This window comes from Theropithecus gelada, chromosome 20 (genome assembly GCF_003255815.1).
Source record: "Theropithecus gelada isolate Dixy chromosome 20, Tgel_1.0, whole genome shotgun sequence".
Lineage (NCBI taxonomy): Eukaryota > Metazoa > Chordata > Mammalia > Primates > Cercopithecidae > Theropithecus > Theropithecus gelada.
The window spans coordinates 45,322,454-45,345,373 of record NC_037688.1 but is presented as its reverse complement, the minus strand read 5'-3'; the positions used below and the strand labels follow the sequence as shown (position 1 = coordinate 45,345,373).

The 22,920-nt window shown below is 60.8% G+C and overlaps 1 protein-coding gene across 2 annotated transcripts in view; it reads right to left on the bottom strand.

Moving 5' to 3' along the window:
• JPH3 (junctophilin 3) overlaps nucleotides 1-22,920 on the bottom strand; it is a 110,938-nt gene that overhangs the window by 3,187 nt on the left and 84,831 nt on the right. For both annotated transcript variants that reach the window (XR_003117052.1, XM_025370531.1), the window contains exons 3-4: nucleotides 10,054-10,178; nucleotides 4,350-5,230 (exon numbers count right to left, since the gene is read on the bottom strand). Coding sequence is in view for 1 of the 2 variants with exons in the window: in XM_025370531.1 (XP_025226316.1) it covers nucleotides 4,350-5,230; nucleotides 10,054-10,178 (1,006 nt within the window). In the remaining variant the exon portion in view is untranslated. The remainder of the gene's footprint in view (nucleotides 1-4,349; nucleotides 5,231-10,053; nucleotides 10,179-22,920) is intronic.

The window sequence follows — 22,920 nt, the reverse complement described above, 5'->3', positions numbered from 1 at the left end:
GCCACACCGTCAGAGCAGTGCCTGACACATGGGAGCTATGGGCTGACAGCGGTCTGCTCTGCTCTCACCGCGCAGGAGGGATGCAGACGAGGGGCCACTTCTCAGGGCCCCAGTGGGGTCACGGCCTTGCCAGGAGAATTCCCTCCGGGGACGTCAGCCTGTGGTCCCCTTGCCTAGCCTGGATGCCACGTCCCGCGGGAGAGAAGCAGCCTCCTGCTGGACTGTCTAGCGGGGCCCTTTTGTCTCCCGCGTCAGTTTCACCCTTTCCCAGGCTGTGCCCCCAGTGAAGCAGCATCGTAGCCAACGTTGAAGGCCCTGATCCCAGCACCTAGGCTGGTCTTCCCCGGGCACCCACTTGAGCATGTGGCCCAAAACAGCCATTGTCTGGGGCACTCGGAATCCATCACGCCCTCGCCCCTTCCCAGCCTTCCAGCCCCGTGGCAGAGGCCCTGCCTTGAGCAAGCTACGGCCCCTCCTCCTCCTGGTCCAGTCCTGCCCATATCTGGGTGCCCACCTCCCCTCCCTGTGGTCTCCAGGAGCTGCCCCCACATGCCCTGGGCAGCACTGCTCATCGTGGCCCCATCTGTGGCCTGGGCAGGCTCTAGCCACCCCTGCGTCAGCACGGTTTCCTCGGGAGGCCCCTGCCAACAGCCACTCGACACGGCAGCGGCAACAGGTGGGAGTACTCGCCTCTGCGTGGCCCCAGCTGCTGGTTTTCCATTTGGATTCGGGGACAAGCAGCCAAGGAGCCTATCTCATTCCCGTTAAACGTGAAAGAAACACGTCCAGATGCCATCCTCAGGTCTACTCACAGCCCCACAGGGCTCTGCACCACACCTGGCAGGGGCACCTCCTGCTGTGTCCTGGGTTTCAGCTCCCAGGCCTAAGCGCCTCTCCTCACACTGGGGACTGGAGCCCTCATGCCCTGGAGACACTGGCTTGAGAAACTTTAAGATGGAATTTTTTTTTTTTTTTTTTTTGAGACGGAGTCTTGCTCTGTGCCCCAGGCTGGAATGCAGTGGCGCGATCTTGGCTCACTGCAAGCTCCACCTCCTGGGTTCACGCCATTCTCCTGCCTCAGTCTCCTGAGTAGCTGGGACTACAGGTGCCCGCCACCACACCCAGCTAATTTTCTTGTATTTTTAGTACAGATGGGGTTTCACCGTGTTAGCCAGGATGGTCTCGACCTCCTGACCTTGTGATCCACCAGCCTCGGCCTCCCAAAGTGCTGGGATTACAGGCTTGAGCCACCGCACCTGGCCTAAGATGGAATCTTGCTCTCGCCCAGGCTGGAGTGCAGTGGCATAATCTCAGCTCACCACGGCCTCCACTTCCTGCCAGGTTCAGGAGATTCTTGTGCCTCAGCATCCCATGTAGCTGGGATTACAGGTGCATGCCACCATGCCCAGCTAATTTTTGTATTTTTAAGTGGAGATGGCGTTTCACCATGTTGGCCAGGCTGGTCTCGAACTCACAACCTCAGGTGATCCACCTGCCTCGGCCTCCCACAGTGCTAGGATTATAGGTGAGCCACCCTGTCTGGCCAAGAAACTTTTTGAAAAAAAGTTTGCTCAACAGACAAGCTGAACCCCAGTCAGCAATGGGCTTTGTAAACTGTACCCCTGGGTGACGTCCTGCCCAGGGAGGCACCTGCAGCCGCAGCAGCACCAAGCCAACCCCCTCCACAACCTCCCAGCCCATCTGGGACCTGAGGCACAGATGGAAGTGGAGGTGTGGACACAACGAGGGCCTCCACTCAACCACAGAGAAAGCTGGCCCGAGCCCTCTGCACCAGGGGCAGCGGCCTGAGCCCAGCTTTACATGGCATCCTGGCCTCGGGCAGATACACTGTGAGTCTTGGGCCCTGTGACAACTTGGTTGGGCCAGGCCAGCCCGCAGAGGGGCAGAGAACAGCCAAGGGCCCAGCCCTGCCCACTGATGCCACCCCTCGTGCAAAGCCCCACCATCCCAGCTAGGAGGAAGGGCTGGGTGTTAGTCGGCCTGTAGTGGGGGAGCAGGATGGAGTGGGGTGGTCAGTGGCACCTCTTCTGCCACTGTCCTGTCCATGTTCTGGGCCGGGAAGCAGATATGCACGCTGTGGGCGAGGGCATGGCTGCCTGCAGGAGGGAGGCTCCTGTCTACCCAGCCATCCCCCTACCTTGGACCTCCACCAGCAGGTCATAGCTGTCATTTCACCAAGAGGGAAGCTCAGCCAGGACCACAGAGTTCAGTCACCGGCAAAGCTGTAGGGAGAACCTGTGCTTCTGTCCCACAGGACTTTGCCCTGAATTGCCAGGGCCCTATGCAGGCCAGAATCCCAGGCCCATCTGTAGCCAGTGGTACCCAGGACCTCTGGCCTGTGAGCTCTGCAGCACGTGGCTGTTGGGGGGCTGGGAATGGAGGGGGATGGCCACAAGACAGCCCCCCAGCCCCTGCTGGTGGCCCAGGGAGACACTGCCGAGAGCTGCACCCCCGTGAGGGGTGACACTGAAGGCACCCAGCCCAGCCTGGCACCCAACTGCCCTGACACCTGTCCCGACATGGATGCCGGCTGGCACAGGCCCTTCCTGCTTCCCACGGATGGGGCCTGGAACAGTGCTTAGGAGTGACCACGCCTCTCCGCCCCATCTCCCCTCCCAGACCTGGCAGGAAACACAGCTCCGAAGGTGTGGGGAGGGAGATGGGAGGGAAACCTTGTTTGCACCAGCACCAGGTACCTCAGGGCAGCCGCCTCCAAGGAGCTCCGCTGGCTTCCTCCAGGGCGGATGGGATGCGATGCTGCGGCTGACGGGACCTCCCAGACCAGCCCCGGCTGGAGACCAGGCAGGACCAGGGCAGCATGTAGCACCCTGGGTGTCCCACAGCGAACTCACCCCCAATGCCAGCTTGGCACCTGTCCCCAGCTTGTGCATTGACCCCAGAGAGGTTCATTTAAAAGCACCCAGAAGTACCAGTGTATTAAGCAGGCTAAAAAGAGAACCCGTCCCTACACCTCCCACCCTGCCCACTGCTTGGCTGTTACTAAAATAACCGCGCGCGCACAGCCACGCACACGTCTCCGGCTGTGATGGGGAAAATCAGGTTGTAAGTGTGAGCTGGTATTTTGGTCCCAGCAGGAGCACAGGGGCTGTTCTCTGTAGGCATTTGGGGAAGGGGGAGGCCCTTTAGGAACCCGACAGCAGGACAGACAAACGACTGCAGTGGTGCCAAGGAGAGGCAGAAACGAGCACTGCCACCTGGCAGGACGTGCCCCTTCAAAGGGGTGTCACGCTTTGACTCCTCTGGGGGTGGGACTGGCAGAAGAAAACCACAGCTCCCCTAGGTCACAGACAGGGACAGACACCGACGCCTGCTGCAGTATCAACAATAAACCTACCGATGGCCCCCCTGCCCACCCCACGTGCCCTGAGCACCCCACGCAGACAACCCCCTGTGTCCTCACACCCAAGGGGCAAACGGGCTTGTAGCACTTCTTTTCAGCACCAAGCACTGCCTGGGCAGCCGTGGGTGAGCAGAGCCCTGCTGGGGTGAGGGCCTGGCCGTGCACAGATCCCACGTAGCCACTATCCCACAGCCCTTCATTCCCTATGGGAGCAGGGTGGGATTCGCACGGTGAGGGTCCCTTCAAGGGGGGGCCAGCCCTGTGTGAGGCACCAGGACCCCCAGCCTCACACTGAGCCTAGCCCAGGACCCCCAGCCTTGCACCGAGCCTCGCCCAGGGGACACTGTTCTTCCCTCCAAGCCACCTGCCCTGGCGGAGTGAATCTGGGGATGGGGGCAAGGGGTGCTGGGTGAGGCTCAGGGGGGCCTCATGGGAGCTGGCCCCAACCTCAACACCCCCATGGGCGAGAGAAACCTGGACTGGCAGACCCCCCACCCCGGGGTGTCTGACCTGACTCCCAGCCCCAGGCCAGCCCCGCCCCCAGCTATTTCTAGGTCTCTGGGTTCCTGTCCAGGACACAGGACACTCAAGTGGTCATCTCACGGCCCAAGGCCACTGACCAGGGCACAGACTGCTGAGCAGCTGGGGTTGAGCAAGTTGCGGGAGTGCAGGCTCCCATGCTGCCTAGGTCAGGAGGTTCCTGTGCTTTCTGGACAGCCTGGGGGCAGCCCTCTCACGGAAAAAGGTGTGATACCTGCCCCCACCTGGCTTCCCAGGGGATGGTCCCAGCCTCCCAGATAAACTCCCAGTGACCTGAGGGCTGCCGCTCCCAGCTGCACCCCAGCCCCACTCCACCCCTGGAGAGGAACAGGGGAGCAGCGACCGAGCTGCAAACTCAGGAAACCCCAGGTCAGCGGAGAGGCAGATGTCGCCTCCACTGGCATCAGCCCGGTGGCCGCCCACTCACCGTACTGGACTTGAGCTCATCCCCATTCTCCTCGTCGGACTCTAGAGCGACAGGCAAGGACTTCTGGGGCGGGGAGAAGGTCAAGTCCCAACGCAGCAGCCGGGGCTCGGCCCCGCCCAGCCGCAGGCTCGCCAGTTTCTGCACCGCGGGCTCCGCGGCGGAGGCCGGCCTGAAGTTCTCCTTGTTCTGGGCCTTGGACCGCAGTCTCTGCACCGCGAAGCCCCGGTCCTCGGGGCGGTGGTCGTCCCCCAAGCCCCGGCAGGCGCCGCCCTTGCCGTAGCGTCTTTTCTGGGGGTGCGTCTCCATCCTCAGCAGGGGCTTCATCTCCATCCGGTAGTTGCTCAGCTTCTCCTCCTGCAGCTCCAGCAGCCTGACGCCCGCGGGGCTGTGGTTGCTGACCCGGTGGTGGGAAGTCCACGTGAACACCGGGGGCGACTCCGTCCGCCGCTCCCGCGGCTTGGGGTTCCCGGGCTGCTTGCGGCCCGAACCTCGGGTGCGGAGGTCGTCCACGGGCAGGCCGCCGCGCAGGGCACCGCTGCGGACGCCCCTGGAGCCCCCAGCCTGCTCCTCGCCCCAGCTGCTGCGGGCGCAGTCCCCGGCCCGGCCCTCCAGGAGCATCTGGATGTCCCCACCCCGCTCCTCGTCCACTGACACCTGCCGCGAGAAGTGGGCGACCTTGTTCCTGGCGGCGGGCGCAGGCGGCGGGGTGGCCGCGGGGCTGGCGGGGAAGCTCTGCAGGGGGCTGTCGTCGGGGGTCAGGTCGGAGGGGGTGGTGCCCTTGCGGTACAGCTCGGGGCTCTCCTGCTGCAGGGGTGTCCCGGTGGACAGCACCTCGATGTCATCACAGGAGGTCTGACGCTTGGGCCTCTGGTACTCCAGCCCTGTGTGGGGAAACAAGAGGACACCGGGGGTGTTACCCAGCACGCTCTGCAGCAAGGCCGCGGGTCCTGGGGCCAGGGCGCCAGGCGGACACTCTGGGCAGCAGAGGTGCTTCCCACTCACCGAAAGGCTGCAGGCAGGGGAAGGGGAAGGGAACCGGGGACCGTGGCTCCCAAAGCCCTCTGGGGGACCCCCGTGGTCCCCACCCCACAGACACTTGGAGGGAGGCTGGCTGGGCTCAGGCACGACAGGAGGGGCGGACAGCAGCTCCCAGGCCACCAGGGAGACCCAAGGCTCGGAAAGCGTGTGAGGACGCTGGGGTGTGGACTCAGATCCCACCGACCCTGACTCGCCTGTCCTGAGGGTGAGAGGAAGCCCCTCACCCTGGCTGACCACCTGCCTGGGGAGGCCGAGCTGTCACAGCAAGGCTGCTGACACCCACACCGCCTGGGGCTGTGTCTCGGGGTGCTGGGACAGTCTTGCTGAGAAACAGCCAATGCCGGGGCCAGCGTGACAGCCCAGGAGCCGGCTTCCCTCCCCACCTTTAGAGGCTGATGGGGCTTCGAGTCCTAGGGCCGGGCTCCTCTTCCCCTGCAGGGAGTCAAGAAGCCCCTGGTCTCCAAAGAGCTGCAGAGGCAGGGGGCTCCTGGGAAGGAGGTCCCAGCAGGACCCAGGGGCCAACTCTGCAGCCAGCAGTGCCCCCGTCGTCTGCCGGTGGCAGCACCAATCCCAAGGCCTGGATAGGGAGGGGCAGCATCGTAGGACTAGCCCCAAGACTTCTCCGGAGCTCCCAGCAGGAGCTGAGAACCAAGAACATGACTGGGATCTCATTTCCTGCCAACGCAGGGACACGGGAGCCGTGCCCCACTGTATTCCATTAGGAGAAACCCAAGAATGCGGCGCTTCCTACCCTCCAGGGAACACAGTTACATGTTCATCTCAAGTAGGGTCCTAGGCTCAGCGCAGAACCGTGGGACTCCCGACATCCCTATCCTGCCGGAGCCGAAATGGCGCAGAGCCTCGTGGGAGTTTGGGGTACCTTCCCTCTGGGGACGGAGGTCTCAGGGCTCCGCCTGGGGCTGTCACCTCATGAGACCAGCTCAGACACCAAGAGCCACCCCCAACCTTAGAGTCTCTGATGCTGAGATATCCTCCTGGCCTGTACCCCGAGTCTGACCCTTGGGCAGGAGGTCTGGGAGACACAGCTACCCTCAGCGTGGCCAGAAACGCTCGGTATGGCACTGGATAGGCCCTCCATTTGAAAAGAGACATTAGCAAGCAGATTCGGGGCATGCTGTGTTAACACGAGGCTGGGCTGCGGCGTCCTCCTGAGGCTTGGTGGTCTAAGATGAAAGGCTGAGCAGAGCGAGACCATGGCCCTGGCATGGGGCTTGGGGCGCAGCTGTGTGGCTCTGGGTGGGTGGCCAGCCCTCTCAAATCTGAGTCCGCGTCACACGGGGGTGTAGGCAGGCCATTCTAAGGTCTCACTCAATGACTGTTGCTCTGTGGTCACTCCCTAGAAGCAGGGCTGGCCTGGTTGGCTGTCCTGCCAACAGAGCAGGGAATGGGCCAGCGAGGGTCCGTGTAGAACTGCACTGACATCTATGTACCCACCCGACACCCAGCCCCAGGCCCTCCCACCACCTCTGTCTCCCTGTGAGGGTCCCATGTGGAGGGCAGCCCTGGCCCCGTCAGAGGCCCCCGATCATGCCCACGGATCACCCACATTGCACCTCCTCCTTGGCTGGGATGGGGCTTCCGAGGGGCCCGCATTCCTGTGCCTTAGACACTATGGACCTAGCAGGCTGGGATCAAGGCTCCCCCGCATGGCATCCCGGTCTTTCACATGAGGCTGTCCACCCACTGCAGCCGAGATCAGGCCTGGCTGGCCCAGCAGACCCCACCCTAGAGGGGGCCTCGACTCCCAGCAGGAGGGCACCCTCAGCTAAAATGAGCTCCTGAGCAGGTAACGTTCCTAGAAGCATCGTGGTGAAGACGCAGGGTGGGTCCTCGTGAAGCCCCTGCAGCTCCGTTCCTGTGCCTTCGAGCCGCCTGTGTCCTGCAGCCTCCGACGCTCAGTCCTCCTGCCTCTGGGGCAGGGGCGGGTGTCACCAGGAGTGGCCTGAGCACTGGATACCAGTGGCCAGGCTCCTTTGTGGTCCTGCCTTCACGTGGCCTCGGGCAGAACCCTGACCATCAGAGCTCTCAGACTGGGAGGCTGCCAGGGTCCTCCCAGGCAGGGAGCAAGAGGCTGGAGCCAGCCGCTCTCTGCAGCTGAAATTCTTGTTTTAAATCTCGATTCCACCACCAGCGCTCTGGCAAGACTGTTCCCCTCTTGGAGGCTCCGTTCTGTCTTCTGTTGTTGGTGATCTCAGCTCCTGGCTGTGAGGACGATTGAGGAAGGACCTGGACAGCTTCCCCTGGCCCCACCGCTCCCCAGCAGCCAAGAAGGCTCCAGGGTGCCTGGTCTGGGAACGCTGATCCTGAACGCATCCGAGGTGGAAACAGGAAATGCTTGGATCACATCTCACACCAGTCCCAGCACTTGTAAAACACACACGGTCCAAACGCTCCCTCCAGGGAAGATGCTGCTCAGAGAAGGCCCCGGGGGCGTCACCCAAGGAAGCAGCAAATCAGACCAGGGTGCGGCAGCTGGAGGTGAGGCCAACTCAGCCAGACAGCAGCGGCCCCGCAGGCGCCCACGCCTGCATCATGAGGACAAGAACTGTCTGAGGAGGCAGCTTCAGGATTTAAAAGGTCAGCCCAAGGCCCCTCCCGCAGGGACCTGAGCCCTCCAGGAAGCCTCTCTGACTAGAAAGTCTTAACTGGAATTCTCAGGGCGGGGGAGCTGCACCCGTTTCTTGGGACTGGAGCAGTAAAGTGCCACTTGGGGGTGGGGGTGGAAACACCCGAAAGGCATCCTCGCGCTTCTGGAGGCCAGAAGCCGTGACCCAGACGTTGGGAGTGCTGCTTCCTTCCAGGGTCTCCGATGAAGAGTCTGCTCCAGCCGCCCTCCAGCTGCGGGGGCTCCGGCGATCTCTGACCTCACTCCATCCACCCGTCTCCTCCTCTTCTGTCTCTTCTAAGGACACTGCCGTGGATCTAGGGCTCACCCCAATCCAGGCTGATCTTGTCTCAAAGTCTGTTCCATAATGACACCTGCACAGACCCTCTTCCCAAGTAAGTCACGTTGGGAGCATCCGGTGGACGCGTCTCTGGGGGATTTGGCACAGGATGGAGGCTTCAGCGTTCCCTGTCCGGTCCCCTTTTCACACACAGAACTGAGGCTCTGAGAGGAAACGGAACAGACTACAGGCGGTGGAATGTGAGCTGCGGGCCGGGCTGGAGCCGGGGCGACCACGGGCCAGGGTTGGTACGAGGAATCCCATCCTGTCCTACGTGCATTCTGCGGGGAGTGGCCCAGTCAGGGTTCCAGCAGGTGCCCCCGACGGCACTGGCTTCCTCTCCGGCATCCCTGTTCCATTCATCCATCCCACGGCACCGCGCCCACTCCCACATGCACGTGCACGCTAAACGTGTGCCCCCAAGCGTGTGCCCCACCACCTCCCAGCCCAGGCAGCTGGTCATGGGCGAGGCAAGTAGGGGCACCAGGGAGAAGGAAAGTCAGGGCCTGATAGCAAGACCATGGAGGATGCCACTGACCACAGGGCACTTGACCTGCGGCCCTCCCACTTGGACACTTTGGGGTCCGCGTGTCTGGAGGGGCCAGGAGAGTGGAGGGGATGCACTGGAACAGAAGCTGCCTGAGGCAGTGGGGGTGCAGGGGCTCATCCTCCTGACGTCCAAGCTGCAGCCGCAGGCTCTGCAGAGCCCAGCCCAGCCCTTGCCCGGTGAAGGAAAGGCCTTGGAGTGGCGGCGGATGGCCACCTCTAGAGATGACCGGGGTTCGCGTTCCAGTCAGGTGAGCGCCCAGCCCAGCAGCCCCCAGGCTGGGCTCCTCATCCTGTCCTGGAGGCCAGAGTAGCAGGCGCTGCAAGCAGATGCAAGGCTGTGGTGTCAGGGTGCAGACCTCCAGCGTGCAGAGCCTAATCCGAATGCCTCTCACCAGTCAGAGCTCGGGTTGAGGGGACATGATCCTAACCCCATTCTCTGGGGCCTCCTGGTGCAGAGGAAGCTTCCAGGTGAGGTAGGCGATGGGAGGCAGCTGGCTACGGCCTCTTCGTCACCCACCCCACGCCCTCCGCGCCCCCACCATTGTCATTGGGCCGTATCACCCATGATCCCCCCTTGAAGGGAGGACGAGGTTCCTAAATCAAGCAGCAGCTTCCAGCTCTTTCCGAGGGGCACAGCGGGAGCTGCCATTTGTGACGCTGTCCAACCCAGCAGCCACCGGGTGTGTTTAATCATAGGTCAGTTCACATCAAAGGCAGGTCAAGAGCCAGCACCCCAGACACACCCAGCTAGTGGCTGCCACACTGGACCCAGCAGACAGGATAGTTCCATCGTGATGAAGAAGGTTCCAGAACAACACTGGGGGAGGGCGGGCAGGCAGACAGTACAGGCTGGGCAGGTGGGCATTCACCGTCAGGGACAGCCGGCAAGCGACATGTGGTGCCACAAGGACGCAGCTGTGGGGACGGGAGAGACCTGCCGAGACACACGACCTGCGTCCAGGGGAGCCGGGCCAGGCCTCAGCACAAACAGGCACCTTCCGGGGGGAGAGGCGGACACCAGGCAGGGGAGCAGCTGGGGCCGAGCCCACCTGAGCCTGCCAGCCCTGGAGGATGCATCTGCTGCCAGGACTGCCCAGCCATCCACGCACCCCTCTCCCCATGATGCCAGTGTCAGGCCGGGCAAGACTTACCGTTTTCCCGGTGCTGGAAGGAAGGGGAGAACTCTTTGGCAGTGATCCTGGCGATCCGCGCCTCCTCCTGGGCTTTCTGAGCCGCTGTGAGGGCTGCCTCGGCCTTTGCCCGAGAGTGGGATGTCCTGAGGGAGACAGGGAGGAGAGTGAGGGGGGCAGGAGGCACAGCTGACGGGGGTCTGGGTCGAGGTCCTGCACCAACCCCCCAACAACGGGCTGGGCTAAGACAAGATGCCGGCGCCCCGTGTTTGCCCTCAGACCTCTGGATCTTGTTCGTTCGTTCGTTCGTTCATTCATTCATTCAATGAACATCGCTGAGCACCAACCAACCAGGCTCAGCGCACAGGACGTGCTTGAAAACACCCCTGGGCGGGGCCTGGTGGCTCACGCCTGTAATCCCAGCACTTTGGGAGGCTGAGGCGGGCGGATCACGAGGTCAGAGGTTCAAGACCAGCCTGAGCAATTTAGTGAAACTCCGTGTCTACTAAAAATTACAAAAATTAGCAGGGCGTTGTGGCGCATGCCTGTAGTCCCAGCTACTCAGGAGTCTGAGGAAGGAGAATTGCTTGAATCCGGAAGGCAGAGGTTGCAGTGAGCGGAGATCACACCACTGCACTCCAGCCTGGGCGACAGAACAAGACTCCATCTCAAAAAAAAAAAAAAAAAAGGAAACAAAGAAAAAACCAAAATGCTTCTGTTCTAATTATCATCAAACATCAGCACATGGACAGAAAGAGTCCAAGCCCAGAAGACCCACCCACAGGGTGGACACGGTGCCAGGCTGCTGTGCTGTGTGTGTCTATGCTTCCTGCCACTGCCCCGGTGTGGGTCACGGGACCACCTCCCTGCCCAGTAATCCCAGCACCTCTGACTTGGGACCCAGGGCTCGGGCAGGTGGGCAGTTCCCTTACCCAGCCAAAAGATGACATGCCACAGGTACCGTGGCATGAAGGAGCCACGGTACCTGTGGGCGGCCAGGCACATGGCCCCTCTGGCCTCTCCCTGTGTCTCTGTTGAGTCCTGCGGGGGACCTGCCCGCCCTTTGTAAAACGAGGGACTAGATGGATGCCCCGAAGGCAGAACCTGGGGTTCTGTGCATTTCAAAGGTGTGGGGCTTGCATTTCTTCCTACCTGGTGTGCTGGCTCCAGAGGGGGCCTGCCAGTGCCGTGGGCACCACTTCCCTGACACTGGGGAAACTGAGGCACAATGACCCATTCCCCCACGACCAATCCCCCTCCGAGCGACTCCCTGGGAGGTCTCCTGCTCACGGTTCCTGACTTAGCCTGTTCGGGCTGGAAAAAAGCACTGCAGCTTGGGCGGCTCATGAATAGCAGACATTGCTTTTCTCCCAGCTCTGGAGGCTGGAAGTACAAGATGAAGCTGCCAGCAGATTTGGTGTCTGCAGAGGACCCACTTTCTGGGTCCTGGACAGCACCTTCCTGCTGGGTCCTCATGTGGTAGAAGGGGCAAGCGTGCTCCCTGAGGCCTCTTTCCTCAGGGCACTAATCCCCACTATGAGGCTCCGGCCTCAGCCCCGTCACCTCCCAAAGGCCCCACATCCTAGCACCATTGCCCTGGGGGAGAGGATTAACACATGCACCTGGAGGGCGCAAACACCTTCTATGCAGCCTGACCCCCCATCTTTGCCATATACCTGTCACTCCAAGTCCATGGGCTAAACCTGGAATCCACACACTGTTCATGAAAGACGGCGTTCTTTTTTCAAAATTCCACTGTGCTAACTAGGAACAATTTTACTAGAAGAAAATAAACCTATGACATTTACATACAAGGAGTAATATAAACCACAGCCAGGAACATGTGTCCAGGAAACGAAGCAAGCTGCTGAGAATGCCCCATCAGGGCTCCAAGAGCCAGAGAGTGCCCCAAACGCTGGCCCAGAGAGCACACCGCTGTCTTGTGGGGGCTCTGATCCCAGGCCTTTGGGTGGTCTGTACATCCCCTGAAACTGTACTCAAAATTTTCTGCATGATCCCCTGCCAACAAGCAGAGAGTCCACGGCTTTCATCAGATTCCAGGAGGATTTCCGATGCCCCAAAACTAAAGATGTGCAGTCTGAACACAGCTGGCCCTGGACAGAGAAGCCGAGGCTCAGCCATGCTGCAGCACCCAGGACAGCCCACTCCCAGCTCCTGCCCGAGAATCAGCCCAGGACCCGAAGGAAAGCAGGCTCCGAGCTCCCCGGAAGCCAAGGAAAGTAGGAAAACATCTCCTGCCCTGGGGATACCTTCCAGAACTATGACTGCATGCACCTGACCTTCCAGAACCATCACAACCCTATGCACCTGACCTTCCAGAACCATCACGACCGCATGCACGTGACCTTCCGGAACCATCACGACCGCATGCACGTGACCTTCCGGAACCATCACGACCGCATGCACCTGACCTTCCGGAACCATCACGACCGCATGCACGTGACCTTCTGGAACCATCACGACCGCATGCACCTGCCTCCTGTGCTGGGTGATTTTCGTGAACGGCTCCCACTCCCGTAAGCTCCTGAAGAGGATGGGGTCTTGCACCTCCCTCCCCGGCTGTTCAGACCTCGACCACCACATGCGGCACAAGGGACCAAATGGGAAACTCCCCGGAGGGGCCCGTATTTGGTTCTCACATCTTTGCGTAGTAAAAATACCACCAACATTAACTCACCAACATCATACGTATATTTACATATGTACGTTCACACATATATAAAAAGACGATGTGGTGCCAACACTAAAATAAAACGAATCCAGACAAGCGCATCGCACGAAGGAGGAGACTCCCAAATGCACTGCAGAGGTTCATTATGAGACACCAGGCCTCGGCTGGGCGCCCAGTTCTCCAAGGGGCAATGGCTCCTGATGCCTGTGGCTCCCACCTCTAGAGGGTCAGGCCGCGGTGACACAGGCGGGGAGGGCATCTGAGCTCACCCGGGGCCCCCTACACCTGCACCGTGGCTCTGTGGCGCCTCCACCTGGTCACGTCACAGATCCTGCCTTTCTTGCAACCTTCCCCAGAGGAACAGGCCGTGATCTTTCTTGCCCTGCCTGGCCCTGCATGTGAGGCTCCCATGACCTGCTCTGACTCAGAGGCAAGTGCCAAGAAAAGGCACGGTTCCTGGGCCACTGCTGACCACAGGCCGGCTGAGCCAGATGCCTGGGCTCCTCCAACCTGGAAGTGGAGTGGGTGCCGGCAGGATTCACTGCCCAGGCCACCTCTGCGGTGGACGGTACTGAGGACAGAGATGGTAGCCGACAGAAGACGAGGCCACAGATACACACGATGGAGGAGCAGGTGGGGCCTGCGGGGACTCCTAGTCCTACCGTCAGCAGCTGCACTGGATTAAGTGGTGTCCCCCCCAAAATAGTCGTTCATCCTGGACCTGGGAATATGACTATTTGGAAATAGGGTCTTTGTAGGATGGGATAAAACCCAGACAGCCTGACCCACTCCCGGAGTGTCTGATTCCCCAGGTCTGGGTGGGGCCTGGGAATCTGCACTTCTGTCTCCCAGGTGAGGTGCTGGCCCCTGCTGGTGCAGGGACCTCACTTGGAGAAGCACCGAAAGGGCAAACTCCAGAGTTCTCAGCCTGTACCTTGCCTGACAGCCCCTCTCTCCTGCTGGATGGCGACTCTGCTAGAAGCCAACTTCCCATCCTCGCCGTCCCCCCGCCATGTCCACTCACCCACACGCAAGGAGAACCGGCCCAGCCACACGCTCGAGGCACGCAGCCCCCCTCCTCCTCCTCAACTCCTGAGCTGAGGGCTCCTGCCCTGCCAGCATCACTCCCATGGTGCTTGGCTCTCCCCGTCTGCTGTAGGAGGGGCCACGAGATCCCGCAGCCTACATCCCCACAGTGGTGTCCCCGCCCCCCACACCCTGGCCCAGGTCAGAACGTGGTATTCCCCACCACTGACGGCTCCTTGTTGAGTGACAGCTCCTTGGCTCAGGTCCACTGAAAGATGCGAGTCCCAGAGCCTCCATCTCAGGTCCTCATAGCACGTGGCCCCTGCGTTCCCAGCTGCCACCTATGCTGATGACCCAGGGGCCAGAACGGGCCTGGGGCTTCTCCTTGGACCCCTCCCATCCACCCAGCCTTTATCCGACACTGTTGAGCCCTTACTGTGCCGGCTGGTGCCCCAGGGGCCCCGGTGAGCACAGAAGTGTGCTGTGAGGATGGGGCTGCAGTGGGGGCTGCAGTGGGGGCTGCAGAGAGCCAAAGGTTGACCAGGACATTCTGGAGGGAGGAGGTTGATGCTGGGTGGACAGAGGTCACCCGGAGGGGCCCCTGTCCTGGAGGATCACCCCCAGGCTGGGGAGAGCCAGAGGAGCAGGTGAGCAGAGCAGCCAGGTGAGCACTACTGTGAAGTCACGGAGTGTTGCCTGGAAGAGAGGGCATCTCAGCTGAGCTGACGGGGGAGCCAAGAGGTCAGGAGGCGGCTCCTGATGAGGCCTGGAGTCACTGCTCACCTCTCACTGGCCCTCAGCCACTCCCCTCCAGCAGGAAAGCTGGAGGTCAGGGGTCTTCCGCACATCTCAGGTGATAGCTGGGCCCGGGTGACAGCCCCCAGCTTTCCAGAGGGCCTGTTCCACACCCGTGACAACCCTGAGCATCACTCCTCTTTGACAAACGAGGAGATGAAGGCACAAAGACTCCACCTTGGCAGCCCAGGTGGTTCTGAGCCCCACGGGGGTCTCACAGCTGCGGGATGGTGGCTCTGGCCCTGCCCACGTCCCCATCTTCAGGTGTCCAGGGGGTCAGCTCGATGTAGCCTGGACCTCCCCTTCCAAGTTGAACTGACCCGAGCCTCCAAGCCTACCCCAGGGCTGGGGGCAGGATTTCCCCTGACAATGGGACTCCCTCTTCTTACCAAGCCACAAGACCACTGGCTGGCCAGGGTCCAGAGGAGACTAGACACCTGCCCCCAGGTCACTGGAGCGCCTGAAATCTCCACGGGCCCTTTCTGAGTCAGATGCAGCCAGGTGGGTCGCAGGCGGGTCCCAGGCCCGAGCGCCACCCTCCATCGCAGTGATCCCAGATGCATCTCAGAGAGCCCACGTCCCTGTGGATTCTTCCTCATCTTGACGGCACACAGGCGGTCACGGCGACATCTCTCCTGGGGCCAGGCATAAGGCCGACACAGCCCGGTGCACCAGGCCCATCTTCTCTGGGCAGCAGGTACCAGCCCAGTGAGGCTCGGTCTGTCTGGGTGGTGAGGGCACAAGCCTCCTGCAGCGGTCACCCACGTGACCACACGCTGGGTGACCTGACACAGAAACGTTCCTTCTCACAGTTCTGGAGGCTGGAGGTTCCACCCAGTGTCAGCAGGGCTGTGCTCCGTCCAGAGGCTCAGGGGGAGACTCCTTCCTGTCTCCCAGCTTCCGGGGGCTCCTGGCGTGGCTTGTGGCTGCCTCACTCTCGTCTCTGCCTCTGTCACCATGTGGCCTCTTCCATTCTCAGAACACCCGGATAATCCAGGATGGCCTCATAATTCCATCTGTGAAGATCCACGCCAGCCTCTCCCTGCCCAGCCCTGCCTTCCTCCCTCCTTCCAGGTTCATCTCCAGCAGGCCCCCCAAGCAGGCGTGCAACAAGGAGCCACGGATCTGGAGAGAAGGCTCCAGCAGCCCAGGAGGACCCCAGCATGGGTGACCGGGGTGCAGACAGCCCCTGGTGGCCATCCCCACGGAGACTGCGAGCCTGGCGGGCGGGGGGGTGCTCTGCTGATTCTTGAAGGGTCCAAGGGGCCAGAGAGCTGGGAAGACTGTGGCTACAGGAGACTCTGTGGAGGCCACTGCCTCATCCAAGAGACAACGACAGTCTAGGGTGATTCAGGGTGAAGTGTAAGAGCCAAGGGGCTTCCCTGGCAGCATTTCGGGAAACCCCCACCTCCTGTAGCCAGGGGCAGAGGGAGGGCAGGAGCCAGAAGGCCGGACTCAGCAGGGCAGCGTACCGTGCTGAGGCCAGAGCCGGACAAGAAAGAACAGGACTGGAGACTAAGGGAGGAGGGACCGGGGCAGACAGAGCTGAGGGTCTGACCTTCCCTCCAGGGCCTGCAGTGGTGACCTTCGCCCCCTTGGCAGTGGCCAAGCAGCCCTTCCTGCTGGAAGACCCCTGCAGAGACTTCCCCACTTGAGCCCTGCCTCCCAGGATCTCCCGGCTCCCCTCCTGACACCAAACCAATCACAAGGGCAGATCCCTGCACACCCCAGGGAGGCACCAGGCTGGCTCTGGTCAGCGTTCCCAGCAGGATTTGGCCAACAGGGGCCAGGAGGGCGCTCAGGATCCATCCCTAGGCTGCTGGATCCAAGCACAAGAAGTAGAAACGGGGAGTGGATCAACACGAACTTGCTCTGCCGAGACCCAGGCGTTATTACCCTGGCAAAAACTCCGTGGGACCACGGGTGCCTGCTGGTCCGCCAGGGAGGCTCTCGGAAGCTCTGGGGAGGGGGTGGCCTGAGTCAACACTACGGCCCCACGGTGCAGGTGTGCGGCTGGAGGAAGGTAGCCATGTATGGCTGGCACCGCCGGGAGGCACAGGTGAGGGCACAGAGCTGAGGGGCAGCCCAGGGAGGGGCAGGGCTGGCAGGAGGAGCTGGAGCTCCTGAACCGCCTCCCTGATAGCAACGGGACAGTAGGAGCCGAAATCAGAGGCCAGCTGAGAACATTTCACCACCAGAAGCCGGGTAGGACCCATTATCAATGGGAAGTAAGGTCAGAGGACAGCCAGGGCCCCCTGCAGACAGCTGGGGGTCAACAGGACAGGGCAGGGCATTCCTAGACACACAAGGGTCGCAACAGGGGTGCAGCCGAATTTATACAACGAAAAGAAGGGTGGGTGATCCGGAGGCTGGGAGTGGCCTCCGATCCCCCCCGAAGTCCTGACCCTCTGCCCAGTTTCAAATCTGAGTCTCCAGGAAGCAGGGCGTGCAGCCCCGCAGTGTGTGCATATGGTGGGACCGACTCCCACCCCATCCTTCCCCAAAGGGAGCGCTGACACGCGGGCTGCTGGGCGCTGTATGCAGATGCGACGTGTGCATCCACGTCAGACTATCACCTGTCAGCATGTTCACGAGATCCCCTGGGTAACCACTGAGAAAATAATTCAGAGATTTATAGGGAAAGGAACAGTGATATTCTAGAAAATACCACTCCAGCAGTCACCAGAAGGGAGCCGAGGTGACCACACTGATCAAAGGGTCCCTCCGCGAGACCCGGGCGCGCATCAGAACCCCTTTAGAGAACGTGCTGAAACGCAGGGGCCAGGCCACGTACCAGGGTTTTCTGATTCAGGGGGTCTGGGGTAGCCCAGAGAATCTGCATCTGAACAAGTTCCCCATGGGGCTTTTTCAGGATCTGGAAAGGCTGGAGCCAGATTCTCCCTGGGGACTTTAGGAGCCAGCCCTGCAGATGCCTGGATTTTAGCCCCGTGAGAGCCACGTCTGACCTCTGACCTCTCGGACTGTGAAAGGACAGTCTGTAGCTCTCAGTCACTGAATCTGTGGCCATCAGCTGCAGCTCCACAGTCGCCGAGGCCCTGTGAGGCCCAGCCCTGGCCTGCTCTCCTCTCTGCACCCACGTGCATCCCTCGGCAGGCACGACCCTGGGAAGTGCTGTGGTTACAGCACAAATGTCTTCCATTTGGCCCTGGGCAATATGGGGTCCCCGGCCCCTGACAACCACTGGGCAGCTCCCTTTCCACGGCCCCCTCCTCTTTGCTCCCCATCTGGGGGGCTTCATTTAAGCAAGGGGCAGAGCCCATCCTCCCCACGGCTCCAGCCTCTCCTGCACTCTAGGCCCACTTGCCTGGCAGGCTCTGCCCCATGGTACTGGGCTCACTGCTGAGGCTCAGGGTGAATTCTGGGGCCCAGCCAGCCTTCTGGAGGGAGGCACACGAGAAGCCGGGGGCGTTTTGCTCCTGGCACTGGCCTGGACCAACATCAGTGGCTGCCCCAGGAGGAGCCACCACAGGGGTAAAGGCCAAGGGCAGGGCAGCCAGGCAGGCAAGGCTGCCCCTGCCTCCTGACGGGGAAGGTTCTGGAACCCGGGGAGCATCCTGGAGTGAGGAGTAGGCTCGGACGCCCCAGCAGCCTTTGCTTCCTGATCTTGTTTGTGTCTCTTTCCCCGAGGGCAGGACAGTGGCTTCCCGGGTGGGAAATGAACGCTCTGGTGATGCCTGGCCTCGCATCTCACACTTCCTGTGTTCCTCGGGCTACACAGAGCCCGGGCCGAAGGGGCACTGAGGGGCCCTGTGGCCCCATTCGCCACCAACTGACACCCTCCCCGAGGGCGTTGGTTTCTGGCTGTGCCCCTCCAGACTCTTACAGGGATGCATATCTGGGGCGTTTCCACGTCCTGGGCGCTCTGCTGATCAATGCGAGTGCTCAGAAAGCTACACGAAACCTCAGAGGCCATCTCAGCACAGGAACTTCAGCCTCTGTGGGGTCCTCAATGGTGACGAAAGGCTGGCCTCATGGAATCGGCTGGCCATGCAGGCCTCTGGCCCTTCCTGCTCCTGGAGGAACTCTTTTCAGGCAGCCTTTGTCCCTCCCCCGGCTCATTCCCCTCTCCGTGAGGACACCTCTCCCTGAAGCCTCCGAGTACCCCGAGTTGAGTTGGATCCCTGCTGCAAGCTCCCGAAGCCCGGCCTGCCCCAGTGCAGACACTCTGTCTGCGTCCTCCTGGCTGTGAGCAGGGGCCTCAGGGGACCAGGCGTCCTCAGGGCAGAGCCCATCACTGTAGTTACCTCGGAGAGAAGCTGGCGGACGAGAGCCAGAGTTCAGGAAGAAGCAAATGCAGATGGATTCCCCTTTGTGTAATGCCTGCCCTTCCCAGGCGGCTGGCTGGTGTACACTCACTCTTTTCATGCATTATTAATGCCTGCAGCCTGAGACGAACGTGTCTCAATAATGATCAATACGCGGGAATGAGATGAAGCATGGGGCGTCATGGACGAGAACTCAGCATCTATGTCCCAGAAAAGCCCTCATCCATTGGGTCCCCACCGATGAGGCTGAGAGCAGACGAGTCAGCCTTTGGCTTTGGTAGGAATCATAACATTCACTGCTCCTCCTTGGCCGTGTACTGAGTGTCACAGGGCTGCAGGAGACGGCCCCGCAGCCCCTCTGCAGAGCCCTGGTGGGCAGCTTGGCTGTGCTCTGACCCTCCACACACATTTGCCATTTGACCCTTCCCCCACTCCATGAGGAATGTAAGACCCCCATTTTGCAGATGAGAAAACTCAAGGCCAGACTTGAGCTACTCGCCTGGGGCCCTGGGGAAGTGGCGTCAAGAATCCAGACCACACTGGACAGCTCAGGGCACCACACCCGTGTCTACATCCTTTAAAAAGCCTGGCCTTGAGTTTTCTTGCACTGAGTCCTCAGCCCTGGGGGCACCGGCCGGCCAGCCTTGGTGTGGTCAATGTCCTGGTGTCTCCCAGGGAGACATTTTATGTAATGGACAGAAGGACTGCCGGCATGTGCCACTGTGCCCGGCTAATATTTGCATTTTTTGTAGAGAGAGGATCTCGCGATGTTGCCCAGGCTGGTCTCAATAGACCCTCCCACTTCAGCCTCCCAAAATGCTGGGTTTATAAGCGTGAGCCACTGCACCCGGCCTTACATTTTTAAAGGGGAGTGACATCATTGAACAGAAACAGGCTCTGCCTGGGGTCCCTCTTGAGGCTTCTCAGGCGGTCTCAGAAGGTCCTCTGGACTCAAGCTCCTATCCCTTACCACCCCCAGCTACCTGTCTCCCTGTCCACACCCATTGCAGGGCACACTGGCCACACAGGAGTGCAGAGGCCAGGCTGGAGATGGAGGGGCTGGTCGTATTTACAGACTGACAGAGACCACGGAGTGGGTAGCTCCAACGTGGCAGGATGGGAGCCAGACTGGGGGAGCGTGGTGGGAGGGTGGAGTCCCCCCACCACCCATTTCACAGATGAGAGGAACAAGGCCATGGAAAGGAGGGGACACGCCCAGTCTCACACCGGGGGCCTCAGGGTCTCAAACCTAGGGGCTCACGGCCCCCATGCGGCAAATCAGGCCACCAGGCGGCTGCAGCCAGAAGGCAGGTGGACTTTCCATGTTTTTTTGTTTTTTGTTTTTTTGTTTTTTGTTTTTTGTTTTAGATGGAGTCTCGCTCTGTGGCCCAGGCTGGAGTGCAGTGGCCGGATCTCAGCTCACTGCAAGCTCTGCCTCCCAGGTTCACACCATTCTCCTGCCTCAGCTTCCCGAGTAGCTGGGACTACAGGCGCCTGCCACCTCGCCCGGCTAGTTTTTTGTATTTTTTTTAGTAGAGACGGGGTTTCACGGTGTTAGCCAGGATGGTCTCGATCTCCTGACCTCATGATCCGCCCGTCTCAGCCTCCCAAAGTGCTGGGATGACAGGCTTGAGCCACCGCGCCCGGCACGACTTTCCATGTTTTAAACTGTGTGTTTCTCTCACTGCAGGAAGACCTTTCAGCTCTGCAAGGTGGGGACACACACGTGACGGGCTGAACCGCGTCCCCCAAAACAGACAAATGGCGTCTGACCCCCAGGGGCTAGAAGGCTGATAGACCTGCCTGAGCACAGCCAGGGACTCCCGTCCAGGAAGAAAAGTGGGCACGGCTCAGCGGGGGCCACGTTCAGGACAGGTGGAACCCGTAGGGGTGCCCCCACCTGTGCAGTTCCCAGACCTGCAGCATTACCTGGGGAGGGTTTGTGTGTGTTGAGGGGGGAGGGTGCATCACAGAAATGCAGATTCCCAACCCTCCGAGCAGAGGCACTGGGAGCTCTGACCTCAGCCTCCTCCAGGGGATTTATTGCTGCGAACCTGGCTGAGTCTGTGTCCTGTGTGGGGCGATGTCCTGCATCTCAACCCTGATGACACTAGAAGTTGGGGACACAGGAGGAGCCACATTTTGTAGACCCTGAGGCTTACATGCCTGGGGGCCTCCTCCTTTGAGACAAAAAATAGAAAATGCAGACGTGGACAGCTGTGAGGCCCCCGGGGCCTGGAGCACAAGCTCCATTTGCTGCTGTGTGTGCCTCTGGGGCTGGCATAGAGGGAGGATGGGAGGGAGGAGGTGCAGCCTAGAACCAGCGGCTGGGCCCGCCTGGGACACCTCCAGGGGCAGATGAGCCCACGTGATGACCACTGGTGCAGACCTAGCCACACCCTGAAAGGAAAGCCCAGGGAATGGAGCAGGGCGAGGCCCAGGTAGGAGCCGCCCTGCCCATCCCTCCACGTGGGCCAAGCTCTGTCCAGCCTGCAGATGATGGTGAGACACTGCCGCGCAGCTGGGGTTTGTACTTTGGGGCTGTTCTGAGAGCTGGGTGCCTGTCCCAGGCTGGAGGCTGTGCACCCCACAGGGCCTGAGTAAGGCCCCTGCCTGTGGCTGTGACCCTGGCTCTGAATTCCTAGTAAGGATGCTGAGACCAGAGTCAGGAGAGGCTTCCACTTTCACTCACTCTGGTAGCCGCCTTCCTTGAGCCCCTGGGAGGGAGGGAGGTGGACCCAGCCCTGCCCCCAGGAAGCTCAGTGGCTCAGACAGGCATTGACTGGCCATCACCATTGCCACTGGGTGGAACTGTCACGCAGCCCTGCAGGGGGCAGGAGCGGTGCTAAGAGCCTCCATAGAGACTCCAATGTGGTCAGGGAGGGCTTCCTGGAGGAGGTGACAGTGAGCTGAACTTTGAAGGGTGAGCAGGAGAGTAATACAGGTTGGAGGTACTTGGGAGACTGCATTGGAGGCCTGGGGTGGGATTGGGGTGCACCCAAGTCTGGAGCAAAGGGCGGGGGCTGCACTGAAAGCTGGCCCACACAGACCTCCTCCCAAGACCAGCTGGGGGCCTCTGAAGGGCCATGGGCAGGGAGGGACCAACTATGACATGTGTGCTGAGGGGGCCCCTGGCCAGTGCCTGGAGGACTGGGGTCAGAGAGCACACGGCCAGGCCTCGTAGATGGTGACCATCAGGACTGAGGCTCTCGTGGGCCCTGGCCCAGGAGCAGGTCAACACCCAGGCCAGACCCACACATGTGCACACGGAGAGCCGGCATGACCCAGCCCAGTGAGCACCAGCTTCCCAAGCCCCTGGCTGAACGCGTCCACGGGGACAAGGCAAGGATTGGCAGGGTTTTAAAAACCATTAAGGTCAAAGAAGAGCTCAAACAGCTCAAGGGGAGGAAACTTCGGTAACAGTCTCTCCCTGCAATTATTTTAATGGGCTTTTCTGTTGATGTCAGGATGGAAGAGGGAAGCTTCTGCAGAGCCCAAGCCAGCCCCATTCCCTGGAAAGTGCATTTCATCAGATCAGACCCAGGCTGGATTGTTAAAGACAGGAGGTCTGCGATCAGAGCAGCCTGGAAAGCCAGAGAACATTCTGGATCCAGCCCTGACAGGTGACCCCTCTCTTTATCTTTAGACCGAGTCTTCCCTTAGCCCCATTTTTCATTTAAAAAAATTCTAAAGAAAGAAAAAGAGGAACCCAAAGCAATAAAGGAAGTGGTGTCCCGGCCACGGTCAGGTCCAGCTACTCAGACTCCTAAGGGTGGCCGGGACAGGCGGGAGGTCGAGGAGCTCTCAGTTGAGCCTGACCAGCCGGGGGACGGGCACACGGGGGCCCCACTGCCCAGGTCTGCGCCTGGGGCTGTGGGACAGGGAGGATTTGAGGTGTGGGGTTCGTGTAAGTGTCCCGGCTGCAGTAATGAATGACCACTAACTAGGTGGACTTAACACTCACTTCTTTTCTCACGGTCCTGCAGTCCCTGAGTCCAAAATCAAGGAGTCACGCCCCCACAGGAAAGGCTTTAGAGAATCCTCCATCCGTCCCCTCTCCAGCTGTGGGCGGCTGCTAGCATCCTCGGT